Raw genomic sequence first — 12,447 nt, 5'->3', positions numbered from 1 at the left:
TTCTGTACTATTTTAACTTTATCATTATAATTTATTATTATAAAATTTAATTAACATTATAATAATTTATTTTATCATTATAATTTATCTATCTTTAATCGCATAAAATTATAATTTTTGGCGACTATAAAAAATGTTTATTAAATTAAATGGAAAATATTATTATTATTTATTCTTTTTATTTTGCTGTTACATTTTCAATAAGTCCATATCTTGATATATAGAATCTAACGTACTATTTTCAAGAAATAAGATATATCAAGTATGAACAGCGATTATTTTTGACTTATCAAAAGATCGGCTCAATACTGCAATAATACATTGAAATAGTAATACCACATTAAGGATAAGATCGAGCGTTAGAAATTTGGTCTCAGCAATTGTTAAGAATCAGAAGAGCGAGAGGGTAATACAGAGATGATAGGCAAGCAAGGATAAAATCCTTAATTGAAACATGGCGACGGCCGGTGTCAGATTGCAATTTCGTGTGATGGGACCAGTTAAACTCACGAACACGACATAATTACCAAAGTTGCCAGCAGCTCGTGGAACATCATTGTTACCGGTGCAAGACAATGCCCGGATGCTACCTCTTACAACTTCCGGGTCATTCGTCTGCCTCCTCTTTATCCCTATCCTACCCATCCGTCGGTCTGTCAGCTTTTGCCACCGTGAGTAGATCGTAATGCAGCAGTCTGGATTAATTTTGATGAAATTTGAATGAAGAAGTGACCAACTCTGTGAAAGTTGACTTTGCGAAAGCTGTTCAGGGTTCATCGCTTATAATTAATTCCATGAAAATCTTATGAATTTCAATTAACATTATCGTGTTAGCTGTGGATAATAAGTTGTCGAAAATCCGAATTATTAATTTTACGTTCTTTATTTCTTAGGTGAATCCCATTGTAGGTTTCGTTAATTTTATGCATAATTGACCAATGTAGGTAACATCAATGCGCAATATGAGTATCACTAAAATTGCAATATTCATATAACAGAGAATTTTTTCAGAAAACATTCTTCACATTTGTCAAAACTATTGGGAGTACAAATTAGTTCGTTTCCCTAAAGATAGCTCCAGTTGTTGTGAATGGTTCATAGTGACACTTGATTTTAACGGTTTCAGAGAGGTTGAACATTTGCTAATAATATTCAGTTTATATCGCTTTGAGTTTCATACAAAAACCTTAATTTTTACTGTGTTTGAAATGTCGAATTTTGTGAATTAACCAAGCAGCATTTGCGGGAGGTTTGATTTTCTGTTTTAATTGGAAGAAAAGTGCGGCTGAAGCCCATCGAATGCTTGTCGAAGTTTATGGTAACACTGCTCCAACTGATAAATCATGTAGGGAATGATTTCGACGTTTCAAGGATGGAGATTTCGACGTTGAAGACAAACCTCTGGACAGCCAAAAAAATTAGAAGACAAAGAATTAGAGGCATTATTCGAAAAAGATCAGAGTCAAACGCAAGAGGAGCTTGTAAAATTATTGGGGGTAACTCAACAGCCGTTTCTGTACGATTGAGAGCCATGGGAAATAATTCAAAAACAAGAAAATTGGGTGCCTTATGAATCGAAATCGAGAGATGTTGAGAAGCGATTTTCACTTGCGGACAGCTGACAACAGAGAAAAGGTTTTTTGCATCGGATTGTGACTGGAGATGAGAAGTGGATATTCTACGACAACCCCAAGAAGAAAAAAATACTACGCTAAGCCCGGTCAATCGTTGTCATCAACCTCACCACGGCCGATCATTCATGGTTCGAAGATCATGCTCTGTATTTCGTGGGATCAAAAGGGTCTTGTTTACTAGCTGTTAAAACCTGGCGATTCCATTACGGGCAATCGGTATCGGCTACAATTGATTCGTTTGAGCCGTGCATTGCGAGAAAAACGGCCGGAATACGCAAAGATATGATAAAGTTTTTCTTCTTCATGACAACGCTCGGCCTCATATCGCTAAAGTCGTAAAAAAATATTTGAAAACGCTCAAATGGAATGTTTTACCGCACCCATATTCTCCGGACATTGTTCCTTCTAATTACTGGCTGTTCCGAAGGATGCAGCATGATTTGGCAAGTCACCGGTTCATTTCTTTCGCAGAAATCGAAAATTGGCTCCAAAATTGGATCGCCTCCAAAGACGAGTCATTTTTTCGAGATGGAATTCGAAAATTGCCTGAGAGATGGGAAAAAGTAGTAGGCAGCGATGGACAATACTTTAATTGATCTGTTCATTCATTTTGTTTTGAAATAAATGCACAAAAAAACGGACTGAACTAATTTGCACTCCCAATATAAAATGTTATTTTTGACATAAGTATACGACAAGAAGTTCGATGAATTTCTCTATTGTCAAGCATAGCTTTGATTTATTCGAACGTATTCAAAAAATATTTTACATTGGCCTATAATTTGTTTCTACGTCTTCCTTATCAACCGCGTTTTATTTCCGACGCGATTTTCAAGATTCAAAGAAACGATCATTTTTAGCGCAAATTGGAATTTAGGACGCGAGTTCGCTTTGATCGGCACAAAAGCTTCGAAAAGGTCACGCACTTTCGTCGCGGCAATCAGGTTAATGGAATATCATCTGGGCTATTTTATCTTTCATATCGTTTTAACATCGTTCCAAGCATTCTCAATAACGAAAAACGTTATGCACGGAAACTCTTTTGGCTGATTGAATCGATCTGCTTTTAGAATGAATATAATTACGCCTTTATGTAAATTGCTAATGCGCGCCATTTTATTTCTACTAATCTAGAAAAATATAATTCTTAATGATATGACACATTTCAAGAAGTGGAAAAAAGAAAGGCAGAAAAGAGAGAGAATCAAAATTGTTCTCAGTCAAATCTAGAAGAGTGAAGAAAATGCTGCGTTAAACCAAAATCTCTTGAGCTTCCCATCGACCCCATAAATAACATTTATCCTCAATTAGGGGGGCTCTTCCATTCTAATTCGTGAGCTTTATTATACAAGCGCATTATTACTTGAGCATGTGCATTGCGGAAACTATCCCATTTTACCCCGTTCTTCCTTCCTATCCGGCGCTTTGCTTTTTCTATAATCCTCGGGTTACACTCGCAAGCTCTCAACACATGCTACAGCTTCTGCCTGTTCTTAAACTCGCCATAATTAATATTTCTTTTTTTTTTATTATTATATCTCGATTTACATCAAAATTTGCGGCTAATCAGCGGGAAGGAACCTCCTTTGCTTTGAAATTTAATATATCGTATGCTTTTCAGAAAAAAAGAGAAAAGAATTAGAATTTTTATGCTTCAGATATTATTACGTCTTTTTAACAACGCGACTTTTATTAGAATTAAAATATTTTTAACCGTTGCGAGACAAGTATTTTGCTTTTTAAGTGTATGTTATATATTGTATGTTATATATTTATACCATATTATATATTTATTTAATTAAACTTTTTATCAAAAACTTTTTATTAAGAATTATTAATTAAAACAACAAGGAGCTAGCTGAAATATCCCACTGATTACATGATTTCATTTGATTTCATCTGATTATACATGATTTCGCGTGATATATCATTTATCCTTCTTTAATATTTAGTGAACAATAAAGATAAAATGATACATAAGCGCATCATGCATGAAACGGAACGCACTCCAAGCGGCGTGAGACATGGCCAGTACAGCGAGAAGGAAGGAACACAATTGGATTTTTCATTCTCTCTCTAATGTTGCTACCACTCGTTTGTTAGAAAGAGAATAAAAATCTAATTGTAAAAATGTTTCCTCCTCAGCCATCGATATCTTTGTCTGGCATATGGCAATGCTCGGTCTATCTATACTATGTCTATGCCGTAACTCCGCAAACGCAATAGAGTAAGCCTTAAGTCTTAAGTAACTAAGAGATCATTCAGTCGATTATTGTTTTCACATTCGACTATGATTAATCAATTTCTTAAGGCTTAAGGCTTATTACTCTATTGTGTTTGCGGAATAAAGCATCTCTAAAATGGTATCACTGCAACTGAGGTTACCACGTATTATGGACTGTTGCACACAAAATTCCGCAACAGTGACTGTAAGACATAAACTTAGGCCGATGAATTGATCAAAATATTACTTTAGGTCTACGTTATCTAACGGAAATGAAAATAACAGTAAACCATATTATCCATAAGGCAATAAAATTTCTACTGGCCTTTGAAATTCGCTTTATGGATAAGTTTAGTGCTATTTCTATTTCCATTAGAGTACGTAGATCTGAAGCAATATCCTGATTGACTTAAGTTCACATCTTAAGGTTATTGTTACAGAAATTTTGTCTGTGACAGACCTAAGCGCTGAGTCATATGTATGTACGCAGTCGCGCTTGTATGCATAAGTCTCGACAGTTCTATAATATAATAGGGATACGTTTTTTTACTTTTTACATTCACGCTAAACTTCATTCTATCCTTTTTAAATAGCAAGTAATAAAGATAAAATGAAGCTACAGCGCGTGAGTGTAAAAAGTAAATGCACTCTAGGTATGTATAATAAACTTTAAATCATAAGAAATCAATCATGATTGATTATTCTCCTTACACTCGACTGTGATTGACGAATATCTTATAGCTCAAAACTTACTACATCTATTGCGTTTTAGAATTATTCTACGCGTTTGATGTACAAATTTGGAACGCGTCCTTAGAATTCTATATGTATATACAAAAAAGCGCAATCGAATATATATCGCATCATCTGTATAAAACATCGCTGCATATATTATTTACGTTCTGCTACCTTAGAATAATTATTCATGATTTCATCAGACTTCATGGTGATCATACATGATTTCATCACAGATTTTATGATAATTTCCAGAATGATTTCTGTTGATTACATATCATTTCATTATGATTTCTGATGATTACGCATGATTTCATCTCACTTCATGATTACAGCTGATTACAAAACAATTATATAGAGATTTCGTAAAGCTTTCATAATGATTTCTGTCCCATGACTTCATTAAGTGGTTACCCCCTCATAAAACACGCTCCTGTACTCTAGAGCTTATTGCATTCAATCATTTATAGCCTTAGCTTCTTTAATCAAAAGGTATCATAAGAATTCCTGTAAAGGTAGTCTCATTATTAAAAAAATTAATTTTTCTGTACAGATTTTCGATAGTTCCAGAGTTTCTGACAGTTTTAAAAAATAATTATGATCATTAAAGGCATAAAAACGCGATTCAAAATTGTAGGGGAGCTAACTTATTAAAATTTCGACGTAAAACTTAAAACATTTTCAATAACCAAAAATTTGTTGAGAAAAATTTTTCCAGTAGTTGATTTTTCTAATTCTGATTGGCGTTCTGGACATTTCTCGACGAGTTCTATCGAAAAGTAAATCACAGAACGATTGGACCAACGCAACGGTTTGCAAGATTTGCACGCGACATTTAGATAATAGAAATTTTCTAAATCTGACATCGAAAATTTTTTTTAGAGTTCCAGTAATTCTGATTGAAGTTCTAGAAAGTTCTCGACGTCTATCGAAAATTATTAGGGCTTAATGTAATTAGATGGCTACATAAAGAGGTATATGTTCTTATAACCAATTTTTTTTTAATTTCATTTTAAATACATATCTTTTATTTTTGAGTTTGTGTTAGTTTTAATTATTAAGAATTCTTCGAAATAAATAAAATAACAATTAACATGTCACAGAATTATTGTAGCAAAAAATAAAAATAAAAGATTTTATATTTTTTTATTTTATTATGAGTCAAAATTGTTTTATGTATCAGGATGTATCTCTAGATATTTACAAAATAGAGCTACTAAGTCAGTACTATTCAATCTCGTTCAGTGCTATTGAATCTTGAAGTTTGATAAAAAGTTACCACTCTATTTTTTAAAAATTACAATATTTAAAATTAAATGATAATTAAATCTTATAAATTATATAGGATTCTTTGTCAAAAGGAAACGGGAATTCTAATCAGAATTATGGAATTTTAATGTTGGGGTGCTAACACTTCACAGACGCAATTTTTTATACATAACCTGAGCTGAATAAGCACTAAATAAAGCCCACTTTTAAATTTATTACTTTAAAACGCGCTTTACGCTTGCAGTATATGCTTAAAAGATATGTATAGGAAATAGATAAAAAGGGATTAAAGAATTGGAATCAATAGCAACACGTTTGCTTAACACAACAAAAACTTGTGTGTATGATCCATTTTTCTAACAATTCGCTGCAAAGTATCAGTACACATCGTTTCATAGTTTATTATATAATACATTATAATATTATTTAATTTCCTAGCTCGAAAATAACAAATAATTCAATTTTTTTTAATGAGTATAACTTTTTTTTTTAAATAATAATAGAGTATACGGACAATAAGAGTGTTAATACAACGCGAGAATTGATGCGCAATATAATAGTCAAATAATATTCATATAATATTAATAATCTACAATGACTGTTGATACAAACTTCTTTAGACATTTCGGTTTATTTCAAACCATCAGCAAAATTGTGAATAATTTTCATCGACGACTTGATAATATAGTCCATAAATGTTGAAAATTCGAAAATTTAAAAGTTATGTCAAAAGTCGACAGTTATTGTAGGTTATTAATATATTAATATATTGTAAATATTATTTGATTATTATATGAATTGAAAAGCTAAAATTGTATTCAAATTGATAGAAATTTCCAAAGATTAAAGAGTTAATTACAGATAAAAGATACAGATTACAAAGATACAGATTATAAAGATACAAAATTACAGATTAATTAAAGATAATTGTAATGTTTGAAAGTAAAATAAGTTCTAAGAAATTTCCTTTATATGATTAATAATCATTTTAAAATTGATTTAGAAAGATAATGTTTATTTTTTTGTTATTAATTTATTTTTTATATGGACTTTATTATATTCAAACCTCAATATCAGAGTTTAAACAAATTTTTTTTTGTTCATTTATAAATATTTTATATAAACAATATATTTTATTATTATAAGTAAATGAAATAAAAATTTGATTCTCATTTAATTTATTTCAATATTTTTATAAATAGAATTTTTTTTAAATAAAATAAATGAGGTAAGTCTTATTTGGCTCAGATATTTTATACAGAAAAAAATACTTGATCTCTGAAATATTTAAAAAAATATAAGCTTAATAGAAAATTGTTTCAGATAAAACTGTAAGATTTAAAAAGATTTATTTACTAATATCATCAGTTTGACCTTGAGTGGCATCGGCAAGGTCAGAACAAGTTCACCTTGAATTTTTTTAAATAGAACCTCCTATTTCTTATTGCATATTCTTATAGCCTTTCTTCAGATTTTTTCAAAGCATTATAATTTTATTCATTTTAAATAACCTGTTTCGAAGTTATCAAATGGTAAGATGTAGTCTACGAAAACAAAATCGGAAGATGATCCAACTAATAAAGGCAAGATCAAAAAATAATTCAGCCTACAAATTGCTTACTTAAATTAGATAAAATTATGGTGTGTTAAAAAGAATGACTGTACAAATATGTAATAAAAAATAAGGAATTTCATTTTAAAAATTTAAGACGATCTTGTTCTGATTTTGGCGATGCAACTCAAGATTAAACTAATAAGATGAATAGATCTTTTTAAACGCTACAACTTTTATCTGAAAGTTTTTTATAAAACTTATATTTTTCGAGATATTTCGAGGGTATTTTGTTCTCACTATGTGTGTATATTTATCATATATTATCATATATTACTATTGTCTCATTGATGTATTATCATTTCTGCATTTCATTTTCTGATGAACGTTACAGCAGCAGTACTGCTGGTACTTCATATTCACCAATGGTATATTTATTCCGTTTCTTGTCTATCTTAATTAATGTATTTCTATTTATACAATCAATTAAATTACATTAAATTACTTAACTCATTCGAATAGAAAACATCATCCTCTCATTTTATGTATATAGCCTTAGCCACATTCTGAATGCTTTTTACGTAATTATAATCCTAGATCTCATAAAACGCATTTGAATTCAACTTCAAATATTTTCGAATCTCGTTGAACGATCTCTCGAATTCATAATGCTCGTACAAATACTCACCATGAAGAAGTCTGCGTAGGTATCGCTGGTAGTGTTCCAGGTGGCAAAGATCTTCTCATCTGGCAACAAGCTCTGCCGTTGGTGGACACATCTCCGCAACAGGCGGCTGGATTCGTGCATACGTGACGGCCGACACCGATGTTGGCAGTTGTTGTAGTCGTCGCGGTACCGACAGTGCCGGCACCTGTAGCTGTACCAAATTCGACTGCGGAAGTACGCACTTTGGGTCTCAGCAATGGCGACGTGGCGAACGTCTCGCGCTGATTAGACGTCGTGCTGCTGGAGCTGCTGGACCCAGGACTGCCGCCCAGCCGACTGGATGTCGCGTATGCAAATCCACGGAATCGGAAATGCGTCTGATACGGATAACCGGAGGGCGGCGGTAGCCGATAATGGTGATGAAAGCCAAGGTCGCGACGCATGTATGGATCCCCTGGATCGCTCGCGGGTACATATCGATCGGTTGGTGTGTGCGCTGCAGGCGGCACATATCTATCTACATATCTAAATAATCATAGAAACCAAGCTTTTAGGTATCACTCATGTGGAAATGGATACAGAAGTTTAGGACAAGAAAAATTTTAATAAAAAATAAATCGTTTTTGAAAAATAAAATGATGTAAATCGCATGAGATTATATTAAAATACATTAAAATAATTGATTGAATAATTTTTAATATCCGTATCGCAAAATTATTATTATTATTATATATAACTTAATTTATTATTTATTTATAATATATGTAATTTTTCAAAAATTAGCAACATGTTTTATAATGCAGTTAGAGAAAATCAAATAAATAACTACAGTTTTATTGAGAAAGGAGTGGAAATTTCTAAAATTAATTTTATTTTTCTTGTTGTTAGAATTGTTATAGTAAGATTAATATAATTCTTTTAAGAAAGAAAAAACAAAATTTCTAATTTATAATTCTAAGATATTTTCAAGATTATACATATATATATATAGTGATCCCTTATCATATTGCCTCCGATTCTTACCTATCCGGATAGAGCACTTCGGGAGGCGGTTGGGGCACGTATCGTTCAACTGGGGTGTGCGCAGTTGGGGGTACGTAGCTCACGTTAGACGAGCAGTAAGTGCGATCGGTGGAGGACGTCGCGACGGCAGTGGTACAAGATATGGGTGTTATGCGGCCAGTGAATCTGTCCTTAGGCTTCGGCAAGGACAGGTATTTGTCCGTGACGCTGCGTGCTGGCGAATAGCGATCAGCAGGAGTATGAAAACGATCAGTTCCGGGAGAAGTCTGAAATCGGTCGCCACTACTGCCTGTAGTAAAGTATCGGTCTTGGCCGAACTGGTGATCATTTTGACTGCCGACCGAGTAGCGATCATAATTACTCTGAACCGACTTCGAGACCAAATATTTATCAACGGTATTTTTCGTATTCTGATAACCGCCATTGCCGCTGCGATGAATGTTCGACGCTTCCGACGTTGGTGAGATTGGCGCAAAGCGTTCATTGGAGGCCGATTGAGTGCCGGTGGTCGTTGTATAGGGCGAATGATACCTGGAGCCTAAGTTTCGAATGGAAAATGATACTGATAATATTTAAAATTGAGAATGAAAGTTCATTGAAACATAGAAATTTCAAGCAAAATGTAGAAACTGTATATATATATAATTGATGTCTTTTTAATTTTTTAAATTCATCTATTTATTATTCTTGAAAAGACTTCAACAGTGTATTGTGATATTACTATGGTACCAAGTTTTTACGGAATGTACTATGGTATTTTTATGATACTAAGTTTTTGCGGAGTAAAAGTTTTAAAATTTGAAGATATAACTAGAGCTTTTGGATATTTAAGTGATCAAATATCAATAATTCACAAAAGAATCCAAATATTAGTGGAACAAAAAATTAATCAAGCGCAAAACACATTTTCTATTTTTAACTCAACTAAAGCAAAACGCACACTTATCAGTCTCTGACGAGGAGGATGACGAAGAAGATGTCGGTGCCAACAGACGTTCAGTAGAGGAAACGATGTAACGCGGCGTTTCGGCATTGGATAGCCTGCCATCGTGTGCAGGTGACGATCCAGCCAGGTATCGATCACTGGAGAACCTATCAATCGATCGCGATTGACTGCAACGCTGTAGAGCGAGGTCATTAAAACGATCATTGCTGGACACGTATCGCGTCTGACTGCCGACTTCCGAGAAACTTGAGTATCGACCGAAGTCAGCGGACGCTGGAGAGCCGATGGACCGATCAGTATACTTCTGGCAAACCGTCTCGACTCCTCTGTCGGTGTAGAGACGTCGAGTTTGCTCGGTATTACTTGAGGAAGTCTGAAGTGATGAGCGGTCTGATGATGAATAGCGCTGATGCGCGCTCTCAGGATTAGGCGAATTCGAGAGGAACCTGCAGACATTCCAAATGGAAGAGACATGAAGTACATTTCGGAACCGAGCACGATTTATAATTCATTGTGAATTATGTAGCAAATCTAACAATTGTTCGACATTAAATATGTGTATATAAAATGAATTTAATAAATTTACACAATTGATTACTGCAGTAATTCATAAATCCATAAAATTATTGCTCAAAATCAATTTAAGCTAATTTGAACTCACCTCTCAGTGGTCGTCGCCATCGCCGAATACCGCTCGTGATGTGCTGGTGGGTCTTGTCGTGGATATCTATCGTGAATGGGTGACTCACCCAAATACCTTTCCGATTTATCAACAAATCTTTCAGGTACCGGAGCGTGTATTGGCGAGGAGGATAATATCCTATCAGCGGAAATGGCGGCGTAGCGAGTATCTTTAGCGTAGACCGCGCTGCCCTGGAATCCAGTCTGAAGTCCTCCCAGGATCGGAGAGGATCCCGAAAGCAGGCGATCAGATGGTCCAGTGTAGCATTGATCCTTAGTGTCGCCTGTATCTGACTGCTGATTGGCCAGCAGCCGTTCGGCGGAAGCAAAGCGCTCCTTGGCGGGCATCGACGATGCTGTAGTAGCATTGTCGGCACCATACTTGGGCCCCGGAGAATTGGGGGGCAAAATGCGATCAGCAGAAGGGTAACCAGCCAAACTCTGGCTCGAGGCATACTTCTCGCTCGGACTGGGTGACAATGGCGGTGGTGGGACGAAGCGATCGTTCGCCGGTGCTGGCGACGGCGGCGATGGGAACGTCTCCGAAACGAAAGAGCTTGTGAGCGCATTCGTGTTCGCATATTCGCTGGACCCGCTCGTGCCTGTCGTGTCAAAGCGCAACTCCGGATTACAGACTGAGTAACGATCATTCGGGGCCCGTTGTTCGCCGTGCAATGTGCTGACGTCGTTGAATCGCGTGAAACGATCAGCACTTGCGTGTGAACCGCCATAGTGTCCCTGCAATGAGGACTGACCAAATGTCGAAGTCTGATAATGCCCGAAACGTTCGCAATTCGACTGTCGACCATCGGCGTTGCACTTGGTAAAATCGACCGACAATTTGTCAGATGATTTCTCGTGCCGTTCGCCCCCCATTCGACTCCCCACGTGCTCGCCACTTTGAGCCTGATAATGTCCGAAACGTTCACAACTCGGCTGACGATCCTCTCCACACTTTGAATAATCGATACAAGACTTATCCACGATCTTCTCGTGCCGCTCAATCCCGATCCATCCTCCCACATGCTCATTATTTTGGGTCTGATAATGCCCATAGCGCTCACAACTCGACGGACGACTCTCTCCGCATTTGGAGAAATCAATTGTAGGCTTCTCCGACACGGATTTCTCGTGTCGATCAACCATTCGGGTCCCGACATGCTCGTTGCTTTGGGTCTGTTGGTCCGACTGATGACGTTCTTGACCCGATTGACTTGCTGTATTCGTGACCGAACGCAAGTCGGACGATTGTTGCTGTATTTGCTGCTTAAAGCAATCACCGAGATTATTGGAACCAATCTGAGTCCCCACGCCGCCGGAACTCGGCGTGCTCGATCCGGGAAGCGGGGATGATGAGGATCCGTATTGTGCGATCGGGTGCTGGTGCAACAGGAGACGATCTCTTCGGCCATAGTCGTCGTCTGTCGGCATCCTGGTGGCCCGGGGCCCACTGTCAGGACATCTGCAATAACAACCGTGATTACAAAATGAGATTAGTAAATACAAACGTAATGTAAATATGGATTATAATAATGGATATAGTAAATATAAATGTACATGCGTTCACATGGGTTCTCCTTCACTCATAATGTTCAACTCTCTAATCAAATTCTTGTAAAACTATTCATATAAGAACGTATCTGTATTACAGCTGACATGTTGCTCACAAATCCTAGCATGTGTTGCTATCAGAATTATAGTAACTGAGATGAGACC

The 12,447-nt window shown here is 35.7% G+C and overlaps 1 protein-coding gene across 1 annotated transcript in view; it reads right to left on the bottom strand.

The window, feature by feature from the left end:
• Positions 1 to 12,162, bottom strand: part of LOC108686479 (inactive rhomboid protein 1-like) — a gene marked incomplete at its 3' end in the record, with an annotated part of 117,047 nt that extends 104,885 nt beyond the window's left edge. The window contains exons 1-4 of the mRNA XM_018191814.1: positions 10,712 to 12,162; positions 10,045 to 10,496; positions 9,105 to 9,642; positions 8,103 to 8,606 (exon numbers count right to left, since the gene is read on the bottom strand). Coding sequence (XP_018047303.1) covers positions 8,103 to 8,606; positions 9,105 to 9,642; positions 10,045 to 10,496; positions 10,712 to 12,162 — 2,945 coding nt within the window. The remainder of the gene's footprint in view (positions 1 to 8,102; positions 8,607 to 9,104; positions 9,643 to 10,044; positions 10,497 to 10,711) is intronic.
• Between the last annotated feature and the right edge of the window lie 285 nt (positions 12,163 to 12,447).

Source organism: Atta colombica, unplaced genomic scaffold (genome assembly GCF_001594045.1).
Source record: "Atta colombica isolate Treedump-2 unplaced genomic scaffold, Acol1.0 scaffold185, whole genome shotgun sequence".
Lineage (NCBI taxonomy): Eukaryota > Metazoa > Arthropoda > Insecta > Hymenoptera > Formicidae > Atta > Atta colombica.
The sequence above is the reverse complement of the archived record's forward strand: the minus strand, read 5'-3'. Positions and strand labels throughout refer to the sequence as shown.